The sequence below is a fragment of the Oncorhynchus kisutch genome, linkage group LG22, assembly GCF_002021735.2.
Source record: "Oncorhynchus kisutch isolate 150728-3 linkage group LG22, Okis_V2, whole genome shotgun sequence".
Taxonomy (NCBI): domain Eukaryota; kingdom Metazoa; phylum Chordata; class Actinopteri; order Salmoniformes; family Salmonidae; genus Oncorhynchus; species Oncorhynchus kisutch.
Window position 1 is genome coordinate 16,785,264 of NC_034195.2, and position 25,168 is coordinate 16,810,431.

A 25,168-nucleotide genomic window follows, 5' to 3' on the forward strand; every position below is an offset into this window, starting at 1 on the left:
CTAGACTTCTCCAAAACGGTGCTCTGATGCAGCTGATGGTCATTAATAGCCTACCAAATGTGTTACCAAATGTGTTACAGTTCTCAATTGCTAAAACACAATTTCTGAAACCTTGCTCCATTTCCTGAAAACATTAAACACAAAACCTCATCTTCAAGCACTATTTACATAACCTCTGACTCCTCTCGCAAAATGAAATATTCGCCTCAAAACAGTTTTACCTGTGTTCAAAATCAAACATTGCTCTCAAATCATAAACAAAGTGATCAAAATGATATACACTCTAAAGCAGTCAGTAAACGATACACCGAAAAATAGAAAACACATTGTTCAAAACATACAATTCTCAGGGAGAAGTACATTTTTAATCTTAAAAAATATTCATATTTTTCTGTCATTTTCTTTCGATGAACGAAAACATGTTCTATCATTAGTAGCTCTAATTGTATCAGAAATTACTACTCTGCTTGGCTCTTTGCAATTTAGTTTTTTGTTCTTCCTACTCCTTGTACCCCTATTTTTACAGTACTGTACCCTGCATCTCACAAACTTGTCCTTTGTCTCTGTGATACTGTAATGCTTGTGCTTTGATGATATGAACCTGCCACCAGTCAAAATCTATTGAGCAGTCAGTACTGTTAATAAATGGAAAGCACAATGTTCAGGGCCATACAATTTGTCCATTGTACAGTATACAGCCTACAATGCACTGTACTAGAGTATACAATACTAAAAGGGACAACAATCAAAAGAGTAAACATGTGATCAATGTGCTTCTTCTTGTCTTTGGGCTGGGTCAGGCCAGAGCACTTCATCGACATCACAAGCAATATTGTCCCTCCTGAGGCAACGGGGGAAGAAGCCTCGTGTGCCGTATCCAGCCCTGACATGATTCCTCACCTATATCACCACAGGCTAAATCCATGGCTTGCAGCAGATTTACTCTGGTGTAGGGTTGTCTATCATACACTTTCCATCTCCAAGAGGAGACAAACTCCTCAATCGGATTCAGGAAAGGCGAGTATGGAGGGAGGTGCAAGTTCATAAACTGCGCTCTTTTAATTTTGGGATAAAAAACGTTCCCGTTTTAAACAAGATATTTTGTCACGAAAAGATGCTCGACTATGCATATAATTTACAGCTTTGGAAAGAAAACACTCTGACGTTTCCAAAACTGCAAAGATATTATCTGTGTGTGCCACAGAACTGATGCTACAGGCGAAACCAAGATGAAATTTCAAACAGGAAATGCTCCAGATTTTGAAGGCGCTGTGTTCCAATGTCTCCTTATATGGCTGTGAATGCGCAAGGAATGAGCCTACACTTTCTGTCGTTTCCCCAAGGTGTCTGCAGCATTGTGACGTATTTGTAGGCATATCATTGGAAGATTGACCATAATAAACTACATTTACCAGGTGCTCGCTTGGTGTCCTCCGTTGCAATTATTGCGTAATTTCCAGCTGCGTGCATTTTTCCATTTGCTTCAGAGGAGAAACTTAACTGCCACGAATGACTCATCATCGAATAGATGATAAACACCTTGAGGATTGATTCTAAACAACGTTTGCCATGTTTCTGTCGATATTGTGGAGTTAATTTGGAAAAAAGCTCGGCGTTGTAATGACTGAATTTTCTGGGTTTTTTCTTAGCCAAACGTGATGAACAAAACGGAGCGATTTCTCCTACACAAATAATATTTTTGGAAAAACTGAACATTTGCTATCTAACTGAGTCTCCTCATTGAAAACATCCGAAGTTCTTCAAAAGGTAAATGATTTTATTTGAATGCTTTTCTTGTTTTTGTGAAAATGTTGCCTGCTGAATGCTAGGCTTAATGCTATGCTAGCTATCAATACTCTTACACAAATGCTTGTGTAGCTAATGGTTGAAAAGCATATTTTGAAAATCTGAGATGACAGTGTTGTTAACAAAAGGCTAAGCTTGTGAGCCATTATATTTATTTTATTTCATTTGCGATTTTCATGAATAGTTAACGTTGCATTATGCTAATGAGCTTGAGGCTATGATTACGCTCCCGGATACGGGATTGCTCGACGCAAGAAGTTAAACCATTCCCTTACCTGAGCAGCTCGGTGGAAACTGACATTGTCCCACACTATCACATAGGTGGGAATGGGATTCTCATTTAGCTCTTGACCCTGCTGCTCTTGAACCTGCTGCTCAAATAAAATATATCTTAGATTGGCAATTAATCTTAGAAGGTGCTGTGTGTTACAGTGGGGAGAACAAGTATTTGATACACTGCCGATTTTGCAGGTTTTCCTACTTACAAAGCATGTAGAGGTCTGTAATTTTTATCATAGGTACACATCAACTGTGAGAGACGGGAAATCCAGACAATCACAAGTATCTGATCTCCTACCAACCAGTAAGAATTCCGGCTCTCACAGACCTGTTAGTTTTTCTTTAAGAAGCCCTCCTGTTCTCCACTCATTACCTGTTTTAACTGCACCTGTTTGAACTCGTTACCTGTATGAAAGACACCTGTCCACACACTCAAACAGACTCCATCCTCTCCACAATGGCCAAGACCAGAGAGCTGTGTAAGGACATCAGGGATACAATTGTAGACCTGCACATGGCAGGGATGGGCTACAGGACAATAGGCAAGCAAAGAAAACCATTAGTAACACACTACGCCGTCATGGATTAAAATCCTGCAGCGCACGCAAGGTCCCCCTGCTCAAGCCAGCGCATGTCCAGGCCCATCTGAAGTTTGCCAATAACCATCTGGATGATCCAGAGGAGGAATGGGAGAAGGTAATGTGGTCTAATGAGAGGAAAATATAGCTTTTTGGTCTAAACTCCACTCGCCGTGTTTGGAGGAAGAAGAAGCATGGAGGTGGAAACATCATTCTTTGGGGATGCTTTTCTGCAAAGGGGACAGGACGACTGCACCGTATTGAGGGGAGGATGGATGGGGCCATGTATCACAAGATCTTGGCCAACAACCTCCTTCCCTCAGTAAGAGCATTGAAGATGGGTCGTGGCTGGGTCTTCCAGCATGACAACGACCCGAAACACACAGCCAGGGCAACTAAGGAGTAGCTCCGTAAGAAGCATCTCAAGGTCCTGGAGTGGCCTAGCCAGTCTCCAGACCTGAACCCAATAGAAAATCTTTGGAGGGAGCTGAAAGTCCGTATTGCCCAGCGACAGCCCCGAAACCTGAAGGATCTGGAGATGGTCTGTATGGAGGAGTGGGCCAAAATCCCTGCTGCAGTGTGTGCAAACCTTGTCAAGAACTACAGGAAACATATGATCTCTGTAATTGCAAACAAAGGTTTCTGTACCAAATATTAAGTTCTGCTTTTCTGATGTATCAAATACTTGTCATGCAATAAAATGCTAATTGATTACTTAAAAATCATACAATGTGATTTTCTGGATTTTTGTTTTAGATTCTGTCTCTCACAGTTGAAGTGTACCAATGATATAAATTACAAACCTCTACATGCTTTGTAAGTAGGAAAACCTGCAAAATCGGCAGTGTAATACTTGTTCTCTCCTGACTGCATAATTAGCTAAATGAGTCCAGGCAACTAAGAACTTTGTTCAGCCAATGGGTTTTAGTGTTTTAGCAATTGAGAAAAACTGTAACAGTCAGTCGCTAATGGCCTGGAACTCAGCGCTCTATTGTCCCTCAATGCAAATGACATCAAAAATCAGATCAAACATTTCATGAGAGCCCTGCATTCAGAGTTTGAGTAGAAGAGGATTAGCTCTTGCGCAGGGATAGCCAGCTCCTCATAGCTGGTTGATGCATAGAATGAAATAAGTGTTCCTTTAAGCCCATGTTACACAACATTTTAGTAGGCTATGCTATGCAAATGCATGAGAAAACTGTTTGGTGGCCTCTATTTCAAAGAGGAGGATCCCATAAGCTTTGTATAGGCTAGCCCTACTATGTTTATTTCTCAACTTTTCCTAACTTTAAGCACATTGCTTCATTTTACAACCGGAGTAGCCTACCTGGCTAGCATGAAAATTAACCGAGTCCTCCATTCGCTATTTAAGCATCTTTAACAGGTGCTTGAAAATGGCCCATTCTAAATCAAAACTAATTTCACACATATTGTTTAGCATATGTAAAGACAAAATTAAATTGAGAAAAGTCTGATGGCTGAGAATATTATCAAGTGCTTGTCAAATTGTGAATGATAGACAGATGAAGTGTGTGCAGCCTGCGCAAGAAGCAGAGCAGAGCGCACACACCTCATTAGTCTTTCATTAACAACTAGGCCTTTCATGCGTCTTTTGAGACGTGAGTCGTAAAAACTGTCACGATCGTCGTATGGAGTAGACCAAAGCGCAGCGTGGTGTGAATCCATTCTTTTATTGAATGAAGAAAAAACACGAAGAACACTCTAAAAAAACAGTTTTTACGAAAGTGACGCTATGACAACGAGTGCAGACACAGGCAACTACACAGACAATAACCCACAAACCACAATACAAAACAGGCGACCTAAATGGTTCCTAAATGGTTCCCAATCAGAGACAACGACAAACACCTGCCACTGATTGAGAACCATATCAGGCCAAAACACATAGAAACAGACTAACTAGAGATGCAACATAGAATGCCCACTCATATCACACCCTGACCAAACAAAACATAGAAACAAACAACGCAAATAATGGTCAGAGTGTGACAGTCCCCTTCCCTAAGGTGCGGACTCTGTCTGACGGCTCTGGCAGCTCCTGGCTGGCTGACGGCTCTGGCAGGTCCTGGCTGGCTGACGGCTCTGGCAGGTCCTGGCTGGCTGACGGCTATGGCAGGTCCTGGCTGGCTGACGGCTCTGGCAGGTCCTGGCTGGCTGACGGCTCTGGCAGCTCCTGGCTGGCTGACGGCTCTGGCAGCTCCTGGCTGGCTGACGGCTCTGGCAGGTCCTGGCTGGCTGACGGCTCTGGCAGGTCCTGGCTGGCTGACGCCTATGGCAGGTCCTGGCTGGCTGACGGCTATGGCAGGTCCTGGCTGGCTGACGGCTATGGCAGGTCCTGGCTGGCTGACGGCTATGGCAGGTCCTGGCTGGCTGACGGCTCTGGCAGGTCCTGGCTCGCTGACGGATCTGGCAGGTCCTGGCTGGCTGACGGCTCTGGCAGTTCCTGGCTGACTGGCGGCTCAGGACAGACGGGAGAATCTGGCGGCTCAGGACAGACGGGAGAATCTGGCGGCTCAGGACAGACGGGAGAATCTGGCAGCACAGGACAGACGGGAGACTCTGGCGGCTCAGGACAGACGGGAGACTCTGGCGGCTCAGGACAGACGGGAGACTCTGGCGGCTCAGGACAGACGGGAGACTCTGGCGGCTCAGGACAGACGGGAGACTCTGGCGGCTCAGGACAGACGGGAGACTCTGGCGGCTCAGGACAGACGGGAGACTCTGGCGGCTCAGGACAGACGGGAGACTCTGGCGGCTCAGGACAGACGGGAGACTCTGGCGGCTCAGGACAGACGGGAGACTCTGGCGGCTCAGGACAGACGGGAGACTCTGGCGGCTCAGGACAGACGGGAGACTCTGGCGGCTCAGGACAGACGGGAGACTCTGGCGGCTCAGGACAGACGGGAGACTCTGGCGGCTCAGGACAGACGGGAGACTCTGGCGGCGCTGGAGAAGAGAAAGGCTCTGGCAGCGCTGGACAGGTGGGAGCACCTGTAGGCAGAAGACAGAGACAGCCTGGTGCGGGGGGCTGCCCCCGTAGGGCTGGTAAGTGGAGGTGGCACCGGACAGACCGGACCGTGGAGGCACACTGGTGTCTTGAGCACCGAGCCTGCCCAACCTTACCTGGTTGAATGCTCCCCGTAGCCAGGCCAGTGCGGCGAGGTGGAATAGCCCGCATTGGGTTGTGCTGGCGAATCGGGGACACCATGCGTAAGGCTGGTGCCATGTACGCCGGCCCGAGGAGACGCACTGGAGACCAGATGCACTGAGCCGGCTTTATGGCACCTGGCTCGATGCCCACTCTAGCCCGGCCAATACGAGGAGCTGGGATGTAGAGCACCGGGCTATGCACACGCACTGGGGAAACCGTGCGCCCCACCGCATAACACGGTGCCTGCCAGGTCCCTCTCTCTCTCCGGTAAGCACAGGAAGTTGGCGCAGGTCTCCTACCTGGCTTCGCCGCACACTCCATGTACGCCGCCCAATACAGTTTTGGGACTGCCTCTCAGGCTTCCAGCCGCGCTGCCATGCTGCCTCCTCATACCGAAGCCTCTCTGCTTTCGCTGCCTCCGGCTCTGCTTTGGGACGGCGATATTCCCCCGGGTGAGTCCAGGGTCCTTTGCCATCCAGAATCTCCTCCCATGTCCAGGAGTCCTGTGTACTTTGCCGCTGCTGCTGCTGCCTGTTACCACGCTGCTTGGTCCTTGGTTGGTGGGTTATTCTGTCACGATCGTCGTATGGTGTAGACCAAAGCACAGCGTGGTGTGAATCCATTATTTTATTAAATGACGAAAAAACACGAAGAAAACAAAAACAACAAAACGAATGTGACGCTATGACAACGAGTGCAGACACAGGGAACTACACATCGACAATAACCCACGAACCATAATACAAAACAGGCTACCTAAATATGGTTCCCAACATGGTTCCCACTGATTGAGAACCATATCAGGCCAAAACACATAGAAACAGACTAACTAGACATGCAACATAGAATGCCCACTCATATCACACCCTGACCAAACAAAACATAGAAACAAACAACGCAAATAATGGTCAGAGTGTGACACATACAGTTGCATAAATAACTCTGAATTAAGCATATAGGAGAAACTGTTTCAAATTATCAACACAGAATAGCCGCATATGCGCACTCCATCGGAAATCATTTAGAAAATATATCCCTTCTATTTTATTCAGCTATTTTTGGTTGTATTCTTCTTACTATAAAATCATATAAGTAATGCTACGGGAATTATAAGCAAATCTTATCTGCTAAATAAGATAAGGACAACTCAGAATATGCTAGTCTGTTCTTCTGAAATAGGCTACATTTTCTTCATATCATGTTTCTTTAGACCTGCTTAAAATATATAATTTATTGTGATGGTGTTGGCTATATTAAATGCATTTATGAGACTTTTTCAAATGTAGATTTTCCAAACGGTCTTCATCAGTGGCTTGTAGGTTATGCGTGGAAGCCCGGAGATGCTAAAAGTGTTTATGTTAATTAGTGGTCAATTACCGTGAGACCGGCAGTTATTTGCATGACAGTTACTGGCTGACAAAATTGTATGACCGCCACAGCCCTAACCATGATGTTTGCTATTAACAGCAGATAATACCTCACATTTTTTATAACTACCTGCTCTTACTGCTGCTGCTCTGTGGAACCTGAAATACATATTAACTGATACAACAAAAGCTTTAGCTAATTCAATCTGCTTCCATAACCCGACATTCAAACAGCATCTACTTTATGTCTGATATTTTGTCAATATTCTTCTGTCCTCTGTATTTCTCTGAAGCATAACCCATGCCCAGTCTTCTGCCGATGCTTTCTGCATATCAAACTATACTTTGTGAGCTAACAGTTGTGAAAGGGTTTATTTTTAACCCCTGCTTTAACTCTAATGATTGGTATAGGCTTTTACTCCCCTTCCCTTAGGAATGGTACCTTCCAACCTCTCCATGTGCATGAAAAGTGACACGCTAAGTTCCCCATATTTCTTCCTAATGGGCCACTCTAAAGACACGGTTCGTGAAAATCTGCATGTCTTTCTCTCCATTCTGACTCTAATTTAAACCTGTGTGTGTGTTTGTGTGCGTGCGTGCGTGTGTGAGTTTGTGCAAGTGTGTGTGCCGGCATGTATCCTACAGTGGGGCAAATAGTCAGCCACCAATTGTGCAAGTTCTCCCACTTAAAAAGATGAGAGAGGCCTGTAATTTTCATCATAGGTACACTTCAACTATGACAGACAAAATGAGAAAAAAAATCCAGAAAATCACATTGTTGGATTTTTTATGAATTTATTTGCAAATTATGGTGGAAAATAAGTATTTGGTCAATAACAAAAGTTTAACTCAAAACTTTGTTATATACCCTTTGTTGGCAATGACAGAGCAGTGATGTTTTGGGGCTGTTGCTGGGCAACACAGACTTTCAACTCCCTCCAAAGATTTTCTATGGGGTTGAGATCTGGAGACAGGCTAGGCCACTCCAGGACCTTGAAATGCTTCTTACGAAGCCACTCCTTCGTTCCCCGGGCGGTGTGTTTGGGATCATTTTCATGCTGAAAGACCCAGCCACGTTTCATCTTCAATACCCTTGCTGATGGAAGGAGGTTTTCACTCAAAATCTCACGATACATGGCCCCATTCATTCTTTCCTATACACGGATCAGTCGTCCTGGTCCCTTTGCAGAAAAACAGCCCCAAAGCATGATGTTTCCACCCCCATATGCTTCACTGTAGGTATGGTGTTTTTTGGATGCAACTCAGCATTCTTTGTCCTCCAAACACGACGAGTTGAGTTTTTACCAAAAAGTTATATTTTGGTTTCATCTGACCATATGACATTCTCCCAATCTTCTTCTGGATTATCCAAATGCTCTCTAGCAAACTTCAGATGGCCCTGGACATGTACTGGCTTAAGCAGGGGGACACGTCTGGCACTGCAGGATTTGAGTCCCTGGCGGCGTAGTGTGTTCCTGATGGTAGGCTTTGTTACTTTGGTCCCAGCTCTCTGCAGGTCATTCACTAGGTCCCCCCCGTGTGGTTCTGGGATTTTTGCTCACCGTTCTCGTGATCATTTTGACCACACGGGGTGAGATCTTGCGTGGAGCCCCAGATCGAGGGAGATTATCAGTGGTCTTGTATGTCTTCCATTTCCTAATAATTGCTCCGACAGTTGATTTCTTCAAACCAAGCTCCTTACCTATTGCAGATTCAGTCTTCCCAGCCTGGTGCAGGTCTACAATTTTGTTTCTGGTGTCCTTTGACAGCTCTTTGGTCTTGGCCATAGTGGAGTTTGGAGTGTGACTGTTTGAGGTTGTGGACAGGTATCTTTTATAATGATAACAAGTTCAAACAGGTGCCATTAATACAGGTAACGAGTGAAGGACAGAGGAGCCTCTTAATGAAGAAGTTACAGGTCTGTGAGAGCCAGAAATCTTGCTTGTTTGTAGGTGACCAAATACTTATTTTCCACCATAATTTGCAAATAAATTCATAAAAAATCCTACAATGTGATTTTCTGGATTTTTTTTCTCATTTTGTCTGTCATAGTTGAAGTGTACCTATGAAGAAAATTACAGGCCTCTCTCATCTTTTTAAGTGGGTGGCTGACGAAATACTTTTTTGCCCCACTGTATGTGTGTGCATTCTGGCGTATGTGCATATATCCTACATGTGTGTGTCTGTCACTGCATGTGTCTGTATCAGTGTGTATGGTAAGATTTGTTTTTTTCTGTTGAGACAATCAGGCTTGTGCTTGGTTCTGGTGGTCTCCGTAGAAAAAACAATCAGGTCTGAAGAGGACCACCACCACGGTTGAGTGTGCAGTGAAGTGCACTCTCAGTAGCGTGAAACTGCTCTCAGTGTTGGCCAGGGCCGTCCTCACATTTGCACACACACCTCTTCACTCACAGAAAGTTACTCTTGTCACACACAATGTGCATCCTAAATGGCACCCGTATTCCCCCATAGGGCTCTGGTAAAAAAAAGGGTGCCATTTGGGACGCTGAAATAATGATCTATATCTTTATAGTCCTGACTGTCCTGGTGATGATATTGTAGCTGTATGTGTGTGAACAGAGATCTGGGTGTGGATGAAGATATATATCCTATCTTTATCATTATCTATTCATAGGCAAAACGATCAGCTTTGTAGATGTGTGTGCGTGTGCGTGTGTGTGTACTTGCCTGCATGTGTGTGTGCTTGTCACTGCGTATCAACCTGTAGTGTGAGTCTCCTCCTCTTTCAGTAGACAGTGCCCCCCCCTGGGAGGCCATTCCTCCAGCCCTCTCTGCCCTGCAGGAAGTGACCCATGACCCCCAGCAGCCATCCACCTCATCTTTCTCATCCCATCCAGCCTTCACCCCAAACTCCCCCCACCAGCTCCTTCTAGAGGCCACACCGCGTATGGCAGCCCATTCTCCAGACCCCAGCGCCACGAAAGGGGCTATAGGTGGCAGGTGTACCCAGCCCAGGGGCACCGTCCGTGGGCAAAGAACCCTGCAGTGGCCTGAGGAGTTGGAGGAGGGGCCCCGAGAGCCCCAACCTCCGCCGCGGCCCCCCAAAGCTAGATGGAGGTCTGCGGAGAGGAGAGAGAGCAGCAGCACCCACCCATGCAGGATCCAAACACCGCCGCATGGCCCTGGGACTCTTCCTACCTGAGTGTGAGTCTGAAGGAGGCAGTTGGGTCCGTGGGGAGGGACGTGTGAACCTACAGGAGGGGTTTGAGCTGAGAGGTCTCCAGCCAAGGGATGAGGAAGGGGCTCTGCCGCCTCCCCTCAAACCATGGATGGCCCTGCAGGCAGGAGTGCAGCCGCCTTCCTAGGGTCCTGGAACCCAACTGGGGGTGACAGACTGCCCGGCACCCTGAGGTCCTGGACCTACACTGTCAGCAGGGAAAACGGATCCGGATCAGACTGGTTTACATTGGATCCGACTGGATTCTGACTGGGTTGGACTGGCTAGCTGTACATAGGCACCCAAGTCCTACGTACCACTCACACCATCAGATGCCAGAGGGATCTTTTATTCTCTCCCTCTATCACTCTTTGAAATCAAAACGTTTTTTTTCTTCTTGTTGTTCCCTCTTTCAAGATGATTATAACCATCACCTTCAAAACCAAAGGACATTTTACAGCTGGCGTGTGTAAAGAAAAAGAGGACTCGCTCAACTCAACACTTTAGTCCAGGTAGCCATTTTGAAACCTGATGATACAAATCCCATTGCTATCCCACTAGGCTCTTTGGGTCTGGGCAAGGTGAGCTATCGACATGTTCCTAGTTTCACCAGTCAACCCCATCAGACCTAAAATGGATGGTCAGTTTCAACCACTGATGGGATGACACTTATCTAAAGAGAGATTGGAATATTGAGGTCGTTTGCCTATCGTTTAACTTTCTGTGCAATGGAGAGAATGATGAGATTATAGAACTGAGGGAGATGGAGGGAGGGATGTTAATTTAAAATCCTTCTGAAAGGTGAACCTTTTTGGACAGAGCTCTGTCGACAGACATCATACATGCCTGTTGATATATCGTACATACTGTAAATGTACAAATGTGAAAAATATGTACATTTGGTCATCTCCCAAAAATATGCCTAGTGTATTTTTTATGCATTGTTGTAGGTACATTTTAGAAGAACATAAAAAAACAGATATCGGGACCATATTTTAAGATTCATATTTCCATGGCCTTTTATTATATACTACATATTAAAGACTCTGTTGGAGTCAGCTGACAAGGGACTAGAGTGATGCAGGTCACATACCCCTGTTCAAACGTTACGTGCATAAACCAATGGTTGCGTGCCACGTCCATCGACTGTGTCATTGACTGACAGATTGCTGTAGCATATGATGCAGTTAGCTGATACGTAAAATACCAATCCAGGCATTGTAAAATCTGATGTCAGCAATGCCTGGGCAGAGGAATCGGCCCTCAGTGTTCTTGTGCATGATCCACCATCATCAAACAGAGACTCAAAATTCTTCTAGAAGTAGAATATAGAGCTGACATCCTCACTGGGTATAGGTAACTGCCTAAATAAAGGAAACACCAACATAACGTGTCTTAATAGGGCATTGGGCCACGACGAGCCAGAACAGCTTCAATGCACATTGTCATAGATTCCACCAGAAATTCCATAATTTGGTGTTTTGTTGATGTTGGTGGAAAATGCTCTCAGGCATCACTCTGGAATCTCCCACAAGTGTTCAATTGGGTTGACATCTGGTGACTAAGACGGCCATGACATATGGTTTACATCATTATCATGATCATCAAACCATTCAGTGACCACTCGTGCCCTGATGATGGGCCAAATGGCCAAAATACTGGCCTGCCCAACATTTTTATACATGACAATTAGCATAATGGGATGTTAACTGCTTAATTAACTCAGGAACCACACCTGTGTGGAAGCACCTGTTTTCTATATACTTTGTATCCCTCATTTACTCAAGTGTTTTCATTATTTCGCAGTTACCTGTAGCTAACAGTTGTGTATTTGCGTAATTTACTATAAATTGTTCATTACCGAGTCAAATGGAACGTTCAAGGTGTTTAAATCCAATTGTTTAGGAACTCTGAGTCATAATACACAACGTTTATCAATCATGCAATCAGTCATGTTCATAGATATAAACAATCTTGATTCTATTTCTATGGTCATGTTTAGATGGGCTATGTATCAGCAGCACTTGAAACAGAGAACTCTAGCTGCCCATTCTATATTTCCCATGTCTATGCCTTTTACTGTGCTACATGAACCACACCACTGTGGGAGGGGAGGCATATGAGTCATTGAGGAGCAGAAGGATACATGGGATATGAGGTGGGGCGGAGTGCCTTAGTGAAAGTAGAGCAGAGCTGTTAACCTGGCAATTGCTAGCGGGGTTTTTTACATGAGTGAGCAGAATGCAAAACTGGTTTGAGAGATTACAGTATACATATCAGACAGCACGCCATACAGTAAGTGGCTAGTGCGAAGGTGTAAGCCAACTGATGCTTTTTGGCTAACAGGGCCAGATTACATTTTGAAACATCCCAAATTCACAATGCCACAAAATAATTATGAAAAGTCTGACTTCTATAGCCTACTAGCTTTGTCATCATCTCATGGGTGCCTAAATACATTTTTTGAGTAAAGTGGACTTTGGGCTTTCCTATGGGGATGATGTATAGCTTGTAGCAGAGGCTAGCCGTAGACATGTAGAGCCCTCCATGTTTGCACCAAACATTAGGACTCATACCGTATTTCTCTCAATGCAGATTCATTAGACTGAGTGCAGTGTTCCAGTCCAGATGATAAACATGTAATTTCTATGGTATTTAAAAAAAACTGAAACTGGTCATGTTCCAGGCCACCCAATGCATTGCATCCACCAATGGTTGTGTGCCACATTATAGACTGTGCAGTCGGGCATCAGACTGCTTTATCATAGTATGTCATTGTGAGATCTGGCATGTGTCTCCAATGTAGTCAGCGAGTAATGCGGACGATATCACTGAGCCTTCTGTGTATCACTTGAGGCTGTCCCCTGCCTGCCTGTTGTGAGTGATTTTGTATACAGAAAAAAAAGTTGACTAATGATAAATCTGAAGGATGACATGTTCATGCATCTACCATTAAGCTCAGTATACATGTGTCGTCTTAACCATGTATAATCCACCCTGTATAGCTGTATTCTTACAAAATATGGTTTACTGCACCATTGATACTGTAGTTTCAAAGACTGAAGTGAACAACTATTTTTATGAAAATGTGGCAGTACTGATAACATTTTGGGAAAAAAAAGGAAAAAAATTGTTTACCTAAAGATATTCTGAAATACTGTAAAATAAACTTGACATGGTGTAAAGTACATCTTTTTGGATGTCTGTGTGGGTTTTTAATGTTTGAATGTGCTTAAAATTATAATAAATGTATCAATTGTGTTCACTTTAAATTATCCATGTAATAATTGGCTGTTTAAAATGGATTGACCACATTGTGTTATGGAAGGATATGTCTCAAAGGCTCCATCTAATGCAGAAGACTTGAAGAAAGCCCCAAATATATTGCATATAAACACAGATGGTCAGTTTTAAAAGATGCAGTCTAGGAGCTGTAAAAAGTTAAATTTTAAATACATTGTACCATTTACTTTGGTTTAAATTTTACCATAACGTTGTAGAAATGTACTTTTAGTAGCATTGCGCACACTGCATTGTGTTTCTCTTCCTGTCCGCAAAATGGCGGTCTAAGCTGAATGAATGGCTGTTGGTTGTTTTGAATTATTTTTAAATATTTTATTTTTGCATTTTCCAATTAAGAACATTCAAAACAAAAATTAAAAGATATTAGACAACAATAAAACAAAGTGACATTAACCTTACAAGACAACAAATGAGTGTAATTTAATTTATATATATAAATAAAAAAATATATATATAAAAAAAAATATATATATATATATATAAATAAATATAAAAAAATATATATATAATCCTCACGTAATGTTTCACACTTAATATATAATATGTAGCCTACGACAGGTGACCATCTGATCCAATGTTTCATTGTGACTTTTATTTATTGTATTTTTGTGTGTGTGTATATATGTGTATATATTTATAAATATATATATATAAAAAGTCCGGTCAGAGAGAGGAAAATAATGCTGCGGGAACAGGGATAGGGAGAGATTGAAACAAATATAGAAATATGGGCAGGACATTCATTTTAATTACATTATTCTACCCAGTAGGATGAGAGGCAAGTTCATACACAGGTCACCCTCCACCTTTTGCAACAAACTGGCCAGATTGAGTATATAGAGGTTGTTCAGGTTACCATCCACCATTATGCCCAAATATGTGAAGCCAATTGGCGATCATCTAAAAGGAAACTTATGCTTGATGGTCAAAGACAGACAAAGGTAAAATTTCACTTTTATCAAAGTTGACCTTATATCCAGAGAAAGAACTATAGTACTGTAATAAGATCTGTAGAGAGAGGGAATGTTCTGGGTTCGTTAGAAATAATATAAGGTTGTCCACAAAAAGTGATAACTTATGGTTATGGGAGCCCACCTCAAAGCAATCCTAGCTTTAGGAGATTTGTAGAGTGACTTTATCAAAATTACAAACACAGTGCCTAAACCAAACTTTTCCAAGACACAAAAGGGATATGGCCATTCAACCCTATTAAAGGCCTTTTTGGTGTTGAAGGAGACTGTGACAAGGTATTTTGTTTTTGTTAGCAGGACAATCTATTAATTATGAAGCCAGTCTGATCTGGGTTGACCAACATGGGAAGACATGACTCCAGTCTCTTAGATAGGATCTTGGTGACCAGTTTACAATCTGTGTTAAGGGGAGAGATTGATCTGTAGGAGGTGCACTTTAGCGTGTTTTTCCCTTTCCTGTGTACTGTAATCACTGCTTGAGAAAAGGATCTGGAAAGTGGTTGTCTTCCCCGGCTTTTTTAAGTCGCTCCTTAAGGTAGGGTACCAACAGCTCCTTAAATTCTTTATAGAACTCTGGAGGGAAACCATCCTCCCAAGGAGATTTATTAGAAGGTAAGGATAATGGCCTCCACAATTCATGGACTAAGAACTGTTCACTGAGGGGCTCTCTGTCTTCCTCTGATAGGCATGGGAGGTTGAGAGAGGAGAGAAAATAGTTGATCTCTGATAGATCATTTCTTGATTGGGAAGTGTAGAGGCCTTTAATATTTCTTAAAAGTATCATTAATTTCAGTAGGGTCAAAAAATATCTCTTTAGTAAGAGTTTCTATAGCATTAATTGTCCTATTACTTTCCTCTGCTCAGTTGCCATGCCAATACTTTGTGTGCTTTCTCTTCAAGCTCGTAGTTACGCTGTTTTGATTTAGTGATGGCCCTCTCAACTTCATACGTGTTCAGAGTATTATATTTCAGTTTTTTTATTCACCAAAAGCCTGTATAGATCTTTAGTCAGGCCTCTTTGGTAGGTTCTCTCTAGCTCAGATATTTCAGATTCAAGGACATTCAGTTCAGCACTGTTTTCTCTTCAATCCTTTAGAATAGGAAATGATCTGTCCCCTCAGATAGGCTTCCGATGAGTCTCAAAGGATGAAACTGTCAGGAGCAGAGGGTTTGTTTGTCAAAGTAAAAATATTGATCTGCTCAGGTTTCTTCAGGAGTGTAGAATTTAGTCTCCATCTACTGTAATATGCTCTATTTACCTTGGTAGGAATGGAGATTGATAATACTAGAGGAGAATGGTCACTAAGCAATCTGGGGAGATAATCGGTATCTAACACTCTATGAAACAGTTGGGTTGATACTAAAAAGTTATCTATGCATGTGTGTGTGTGAATAAAAAGAGTAGTCCCTATCCTGTGGGTGCATCTGTCTCCAGATGTCTAGTAAATTGATATCCTTCATGATTGACATGTTGAGCTTGGCGACTTTGGTAAGAAGGGAGGGTTTATCAGAGGACCTATCATGAACTGTATCTAAACAAAAATGTAAATCTCCTCCAGCCAGTAACCATCCTGGTGGTGCTTGAGCAACCTGAAGGAAGACATTCTGAATAAACATGTGATTATCAAAGTTAGGAGCATAAATATTCAATAGGGTCCAAGACTCTGAAAACATATGCCCCTGCACCAAAACAAACCTGCCTGAGGGATCAGAGATGGTGTTGTTAATGCAGAAGGGGATGTGACTACTTATCAAAATTGCAGTTACTCTTGCTTTGGAGTTAAAAGAGTACACAAAAACTTGTCCTACCCAGTCCTTCTTTAGTTTATTGTAAAAACACAATGTCAGCCTTTAATTTCTTAAGTTATGTATACATTATTTTCCTCTTAATTGAGCTGTTAAGACCTTTCATGTTGAATGTGACATATTTTTGTGGATTAAGCATAGGTTGGATTTCAAATATATAACCGAATGGTAATCCCGCATATGTAAATAGTCAGGTAATGTTTAAACTTTATTTTTTAACTCTGAACTATGTCTCTCTTTCGGAAGGAAACAACAATAAACATAGAATAAAAACAGAAAACCCAACCACCCTGATTGTCAGACTAAAACCACATTCCCAACAATCAAAAATGAAAACACTTGTAGAGATACATTGTTACTCGCTTTCCATCTTGCTTTACTAGCTAAACCTTGGCGTAAACTAAAACCTACGAGCTCTCTATGTTGAAAACAAACGTTGTAAATAAACATTTATGGCTGAATATTTACTGTCCACAGTAAGGGCTGCTTGAGTCTCTTTTCAGGAGAGGAGAAACATAAATGGTAGGAAAGCAGTGGGCCTAAGCCTACTATTTTGTGGATATTGAAGTGGATATTGACTAAACCAAAATATACTATCCTATAAATGTAATAGAACTCACCATGGGGAAAAAAACTGTTGAAAATGTCCAAATCAACTGTAGCGACCGGATAACGGGGTAAACTGATCCAAATTCCAAGAAGACATCAGCAGTTCAGTACCAGGATCGCACAGATAAGAAAAAACAATAAACTGCATCTTATCCCACAGAAAGACCATTATGAATCAAACGTGGTTCAGTTCTTTGAGAAAAGTGAACACTTCTCCCAGTGTATCGAAGAGATTGCTTCGGCCATTGTACTGAACTTTAATCCACGCAGGGTGAATGAGGTAGCTGGTGATGTTCTTCTCCTTCATTGCTTTGGTGGCAGATCTGTACTTCTTGCGATGTCTGGCGAGGTCCGTGCTCATATCTGGGAAAGGCTGACCCTCTTGTCATCGATGGTGATGTCCCCTTTGGCTCTTGCGAGTTGCGGTATCTTTTCCCTGTCCTGGAAACGGAGGAACCTGATCAGGACAGGCTGTGGGGGCTCATCTGGCTGATGTTCTGTGGGCGCGTTCAATTTCCAGCGGCTTGGTGAAGTTGAATATGCCAAGGACATCCATTGAGTGAAGAAACCGACCAGGTCATGGCCCTCGCTGTCCACTTTCAATCCCACCACACGGATATTGCTACATCTGCTTTGGTTCTCTGTTACGTTCCCCAGTTTCTGTGTTGTGGTTTTGTTTGTATGTGTGTGTTTCAGGATGGCTTCCTGAAATTCCCCCAAGCAGCTGATTGGTCAGCCCCATTGCTAATTGGAGCTGACCCCGCCCTCTCGTCAAAGGATACAGCTGTATCCCATTACTTTGTAGGAGAAGAGAGCTGATGGTTATGTTCTGTGTTAGTTGTTGCTCAGAGAGAGCTTCACTGATGTCCTGTGTTAGTTGTTTCTCAGATTGTTTTTTTGTGAAGTATTTTGTAACCGGTCCTGCAGCAGTATGTTTATGTCCTTTTAGATTAACTTCTTGACGCTGCCCATCCCCGTCGCGGGATCATTTTCGTCAGCAACCGCTGAATAGCACAGTCAAATAATATTACAAAAAAATATTCATATTCATGAAATCACAAGTGCAATATTGCAAAACACAGCTTAGCCTTTTGTTAATCCACCTGTTGTCTCAGATTTTGAAATTATGCTTTACAGCGAAAGCAATCCAAGCGTTTGTTAGTTTATCGATAGCCTAACATAGCATTATGTACACTTAGCATCAGCAAATCAGATCAGAAAAGCAATAAAATTAATCGCTTACCTTTGATGATCGTCGGATGTTTTGCACTCACGAGACTCCCAGTTACACAATAAATGTTTGTTTTGTTCCATAAAGATAATTTTTATATCCAAAAACCTCCATTTGATTGGCGCGTTTTGTTCAGTAATCCACAGGCTCGTGCAGGTCACGACGGGCAGATGAAACTTCCAAATGGTATCCGTAAAGTTCGTAGAAGCATGTCAAACGTTTTTTATAATCGATCCTCAGGTTGTTTTTACAATAAATAATTGATCATATTTCAACCTGACGGTAGCTTTTCAAATGAGAGAGAGAGAGAAAAGGTCTGCTCCAAGCTGCTAGCGCATGCAAACTCTGGGGACACAGCTATCCACTGACGCAATGTGATCATTCTTGCTAATTTTTCTGAATAAAAGCCTGACACTATGTCTAAAGACTGTTCACACCATATGGAAGCCATTGGGAAAGGAATCTGGTTGATATCCCTTTAAATGGATGGAAGGCATGCAATGGAACAGGGAGGTTTCAGAAAAACAGCACTTCCTGGTTGGATTTTCCTCAGGTTCTCACCTGCAATGTCAGTTCTGTTATACTCACAGGCAATATTTTGACAGTTTTGGAAACATTAGCGTGTTTTCTATCCTAATCTGGCAATTATATGCATATTCTAGCTTCTGGGCCTGAGAAATAAGCAGTTTCATTTGGGTACGTTTTTCATCTAAACATCAAACTGCCCCCTAGTCTCAAGATGGTTAAACTAGATGATAGGAACACTGTGGGTAATTTTCAGCAGGTTGCAACATTGATTTAAAGAAATAAACACTTTTCCATAAACAATGTCTAAATCATGTTTAATGCAGTCTGGATGCAAATTGTTTTTGCAGTACTGTTTTAACTAAATGCTACTGAACACTGGACAATTTTCAGCAAGTTGCAACATTCAAATACAGAAATAACTACTTTTCCATTAACAAGATCTAAATCATGTTTGATGCACTCTGTAAGTACATGTTTTTGCAGTACTGTTTAAACTACATGATAGGAACACTGTGGACAATTTTCAGCAAGTTGCAACATTGAAATACAGAAACAATCACTTTTCCATAAACAAGGTCTATAAATCATGTTTGATGCACTCTGGATGTAAATTTTTTACAGTACTGTACCAATCTGTAACTATAGCCGTTTTTGTAACCCATCGCCTCACTTTCAAGTGTCTGTAAAATCATGCCAGCAGCAAGGCAATTTATTACTTTCCCAAACAACTATCGTTTTGACCACTAAACAAACAGTTACACAAACATAGTTTGGCATAAAATCTTCCTCTACTTCTCTGCTTCTCAAGGGCGGAAACGCTTTTAAAATTGGGTCTACCGTTCTCGAGGGAGAGCGATTTAAGAAACCCCTCACCTGCTCTTCACTAACAGCTCTCTGTGTCAATTCTGATATTGGCCAGGATACTCGCAGACGCTGCAGTGCCAAAATCATGAGGAGACACTACTCCTACACCGTTTAAGCTAGAAATGCCGTTCCAATATCAACAAATTCGCAACAGTCTCGATCAAGTTGTTTGTATAGAATTTTTTATATCTGTTATACTGTTTCCGTGTTTCACTTTCTTGTCCTCTTTATGTCCTGCTCCCGCTTTCATTGGATCTCTCAAGAAACTCAATGTCACGCCCTGGTCTTAGTATTTTGTGTTTTCTTTATTATTTTGGTCAGGCCAGGGTGTGACATGGGTTATTTATGTGGTGTGTTTTGTCTAGGAGTTTTTTGTAGGTTAAGGGATTGTGGTGTAGTATAGTTGTCTAGAAAAGTCTATGGTTGCCTAGAGTGGTTCTCAATCAGAGACAGGTGTTTATCGTTGTCTCTGATTGGGAACCATATTTAGGGAGCCATATTCTTTAGGTGTTTCGTGGGTGATTGTTCCTATCTCTGTGTTTGTTGCACCAGATAGGGCTGTTTCGGTTTTTCACGTTTATTGTTTTTGTATATTGTTCGTATTTTCATCTTTATTAAAGATGTTTACAAATAACATTTTGGTCCTCCTCTCTTTCGACGGAAGAAAACCGTAACAGAATCACCCACCACAACAGGACCAAGCGGCGTGGTGACAGGCAGCGGACGCTGGAGCAGCGAAGTTTGGACTATACGACTTGGGAGGAAATAGACAGGTGGGCAGTCGACCCAGGGAGAGTGCTGGAGCCCGCCTGGGATTCTCTGGAGCAGTGCGAGGAGGGTTATAGGAGAATGGAGTTGGAGAGATGGAGGCCCGAGAGTAAAATATAAAACATGCATTACCTTTGACGAGCTTCTTTGTTGGCACTCCAATATCTCCCATAAACATCACAATTGTTCCTTTTTTTCGATGAATTCCGTCCATGTATACCCAAAATTTCAATTTATAAAGCAGGTTTGATCCGGAAAAAAACAGCTTTCCAAAACACACCGTCACTACAAAACATTTCAAAAGTTGCCTATAAACTATTTCAAACTACTTTTGTAATACAACTTTGGGTATTTTTAAACGTTAATAATCGATCAAATTGTAGACGCGGCAAACTGTATTCGATAGAGAAAGTAAACACAACATGCTCCTTTTCCCTCTTGCGTAACTACGTTCAACGTTGTACCAGGAAGTGCCTCTTCTTCGTTTCACCAATGATTAACTTCAACCCAATTCCAAAGACTGGTGACATCCTGTGGAAGTCGTAGGAACTGTAAAATGGGCGTTATCTAATTTCCCTTGGCAAAGACAATTCAGGGAACTGTCAGAGGGGAAAAATATGTTTTTATTCTTAACAGTTTTTCCTTGGGGTTTTGCCTGCTACATAAGTTCTGTTATAGTCACAGACATGATTGAACCAGTTTTAGAAACTTCAGAGTGTTATCTATCCACACCTACTAATCATATGCATATAATATATTCCTGGCATGAATAGCAGGAAGTTGAAATTGTGTACACTATTTATGCAAAAGTGGAATTGCTGCCCCCTATCTCTAAAAGGTTTTAACAGGTTGAAATGATTAGATTGCTGATTAAACGTTTTTTTTAGGAGTTGATTTAACTTAATTAAACATTGTATCATACATATACATTGATGTTGATTAGAACTTATGATTAACGAGGTACAATGAGGTACAGTGGAATTATCATTAGGTTTGGTATATAGTTCACGTTTGAGTTTCTGAATCGATGTAGTGTAATGAATACTGACTAAGTGTTTTGTGTTTTCTCTGGGAAAATGGATATTTCACTGTCTCTCTTCTGGAATGTTTCCAGGGACTATACTCTTGGGGAGAGTGAGTGAAATTGAGGCCATAAACTACCACATTGAAGAGTGCCTGGAATTTGTTTGTTTTAGTGCAAAGGTATTTTCAAGGGGCACTCACCACATTGGATTTTAATGAGTTTTTATTTTCTGAATTTTCAATACACACACAAATTCTTTTGATAAAGGAATGTTCTGGGAACATGGAAATACAAAAATGTTTGGAACTAGTTGACTATTGTTTGCAATTTGTTTAATATAGTGAAAAACACTGCTTTGAAGGGTTTTGTATGACCTATGACCTTCTGATGACTTTCCGTTGTGGCTTGATCACCCGCATTGCAAAGCCATTTGGAAAATTAATTTATGGTCATTTGTAATACTGCATTCAAAATAATTTGTGTAATTGGTCAATATGTTTCTTAGCCATATTTGTAATTTGGACCACTGTGAAGAGGGAGAGGTATTGCTTTTCACTAAGGGTATGCTGCTTTAAGTCTATTTTCCAATGACCATAGGGGTTAAATCATTTTTCTTTGTGGAATTTTTTTTCAGTTTAGTGATTTTAATTTGATTAGGTTAGCTGAAATGTTGTTTTACATTTCTTTTCAGTTTTGTTTTACATTACTCTCATACGGAGAGATGTGTGTAAAACATGGAGGAGGATTCAGTTTCACTTAAGTGATATGTGAAGGAGTGTATTGTTGTGTTTGTTGTGTTCTATTCCCGAGGTATAGGTCTAACTTCTTGATCCTTGGCTCTACGATGGAGTTGACAGTGAGATGGGGAGTATAAACCAATTTGAAAGAATAGTTTCAATAGAATGTTTTGATATTTTCTGTGAAATATGTTTAGGTATGTGTATTAAGAATAATTGGTAAAAGTAATAATTTATCATGTAGTTAATGAACTGAACTAAACTGTTGTTCTGATCTGTTCTTTCGAGGTTGTCATGAAAAGTGACATCAGACGGTATCTTAATGCATGGAAGAGATAATTGGACCGATTAGTGTGTGTACCTCAAAACCCCCTCTAACTGGCTGAAGAAGAGTGACAAAGGTGTTGAAGGCTTTCCGAACCACTTCTACCGAGAGAAAAGAACCAAACCACTCATGTTTCTCTCATACTGTGAGAGTCCACTTGGAGTGATCAAGGAGAAAGATCTGTTCTAAACATGTTCTTATGATGCTGGTATATTGGTTGACGAATGGACAAAACATGAGTGGTAAAGATGAGATATTGAAATTGGGACATTATCATGGGCCGTCCACTTTGAACTGTAAAGCTATCTGAAGAAAAACGAAAGAGACGCCAGAAGATTCAGTGCCTGAGAGGAGGGGTTTGGTCAACTGTGCCATTAAATTGTTTATACTTTTGTGGTATCAGGTTGATTGAAGAGGTCTACACCATGTAAATTGCAGTAATTTAGATTAAGAATGCATTGAGATACTGATCTGTATTATAATCATGATTCAAAAAGTAAATAGTAGAATTATGGGATAATTATGCCTGAATGTAAGTAAAGCTGCTAATATTGATGTGTGTTAAATTGAGGTTTTTACTTTGAGTGATAAGACAAATTTGAATCACTGAGGAATGCTATTCTAAATATTGGTTGTGTTTTTATTTTCCTCCCTCAAATGGATTATTCTGTGTTATTAAACATGTGCAAGTTGTAGAATAAAGGTTAGAGAGAATAAAGTAGATGGCACGGGTCAAGGTTTTGATTTATGTGTCCATGATGACTTGTACATGTCCAAATATGGGCCTCCGGCCAGGCCATCCTGTTCCTGTGGTCACGTATTAGAGGGTGTGTTATTTTATATCTATATTGCATCCTTTGAAGTAGTCATGCTGATTGATGTCTAGGGACCTGGTTGAACTGGGGGGGGGTTCAGTGTTTGAACTTTTAAACGTGTATGGCCCCCACCCCTAGTTTTATTGCCCTTATGGTTTTTATCTGATGAAGCAGGAACGTCCGGGGTATTGGCTGTGGCATACGCATTATAAATGTCCAGCACAAGGCATGCGATTTTTAAAATAAAGCCCAGAATATTAAACATAAAAATATGTCTCCTAGGCCAATTCTCGGGGTGCTCTGCAGCTCATGTCATGAACCCAATGACAAAAGCCTGGAGGATGTTTTGCGTGAGGCTCCAGAATGTTTTAAAGGAGTTTTGGGTACGAGTGAGGGACATATTGAGTCTTACATATTCCAACCTGAGGAATCTACGGTTAAGATATTCACAGACAGCGGCCCCAAACCCCTTTATCGGGAAGAACCCAAGAGTTTTTCTCCAGCGCTAAGGATGAGAGAATGGCTTAAAATAAGACTTGCGCTGTGTCAAATTGAACAGGCCCTGAGTGCTTCAAGTCTACCGTGATATGTGTTGGAAGAATTGGTCTGCGGACGAAGTGATCTGATGGCCCTAAGAATTGTTTCAATTGCGTATACCCCTGACTCCAGAGTGACAATTTTAGCATGTGAACAATTTGATAGTGCAAATGCGACGAAAACTGTCAGTTCACATGTATTTTCCAAAGCATGCAAGGATGTAAACTATTGTACAATAATGTTCAGTTTTAAATGGCGCGACTAACCATATTTTCCGAACACTGATGAATAAGCTGGACAGTCTTTTCGAAAATCGTGAACGATTACGGCGATGGCCGAGGTTATCGTTGAGACATACCCAGGACCCACAAGGCCGAAGGCGGATCTTTCCCTGGAGTGAAAACGTCCGGAGCTTCAATGGAGCAGGCAAACGACTATGCGATGGTGAATTGGAAACGGATAATGGTCAGGGCTAACCGGACCCTTTATCTGTAAGAAATAGTAAAACATGTTGAATTATAACGTGTGTTAAAATGTATGTACTAAATATTCTGAATTAAATCATTGGTTTTGAAAATGTATCTCACGCTTTAACGAAAGGTTCTTTTCTCTCACGCCAGGGTTTGTCGCAGAGAAATGTAATGTCTGAAAAAAACATGTATTATTTTATAGTCTTTCCTACAATGGTATGTTATAAACATTACTGGTTAGTTTGTAATAATGTACAACTGCAGGCCTCCAAGGTTTTTACATAAAACACTTGTGAAGCATGTTTAAATATTAGTCAAATTTGTTAATTAATTCTAACATGTCTTAAAGGTTGTACGAAATATTTTGGAATTCAATAAAAGTAATTTAAAAACTGTATCTCACCCTTTAACGATGGGAAAATTTATTTTACATCAACACCCCGCTCTATCACGAAGGGAAAAGACACGGAAAATCAAGGGGCGTGCGTGAGTGTGCGTGTGACGGAGCAGCAGGAGTGTGTGTGTGTTTCAAAAACAAAAGGGGGTGTGTATGTTCAACAGGGAACCCAAGCATTCTATCTGTAGAGAATCGTTTGAAACCAATGTTTGCACTATCATGCATACGGCATGTCCAGATATCTGCCGACCACCCAGGGTTAAACATTGATATCTCTAATCAGCGCCCGGTGCCCCCCACCCCGGTTGTAGACAGAACCCACAGGCCCGAATATTTAGCTGCCAGGACAGATTAAAAAGTATATTCTGAATAAGTGAATCTCTCCTAATGGATATTTCTGAAG

General features: G+C 41.8%; 1 protein-coding gene across 5 annotated transcripts in view; it reads left to right on the plus strand.

The window, feature by feature from the left end:
- Positions 1-13,570, plus strand: part of LOC109867612 (membrane-associated guanylate kinase, WW and PDZ domain-containing protein 2) — a 297,617-nt gene extending 284,047 nt beyond the window's left edge. For 2 of the 5 annotated variants that reach the window (XM_031801797.1, XM_031801799.1), the window contains exons 22-23: positions 7,636-7,724; positions 9,956-13,570. In XM_031801797.1, the coding sequence (XP_031657657.1) occupies positions 7,636-7,724; positions 9,956-10,012 (146 nt within the window). In that variant the 3' untranslated portion in view covers positions 10,013-13,570. Of the gene's footprint in view, positions 1-7,613; positions 7,725-9,952 lie in introns of all 5 variants that reach the window. The other 3 variants (XM_031801801.1, XM_031801802.1, XM_031801800.1) reach the window with 3 other exon arrangements.
- Positions 13,571-25,168: the final 11,598 nt, after the last annotated feature.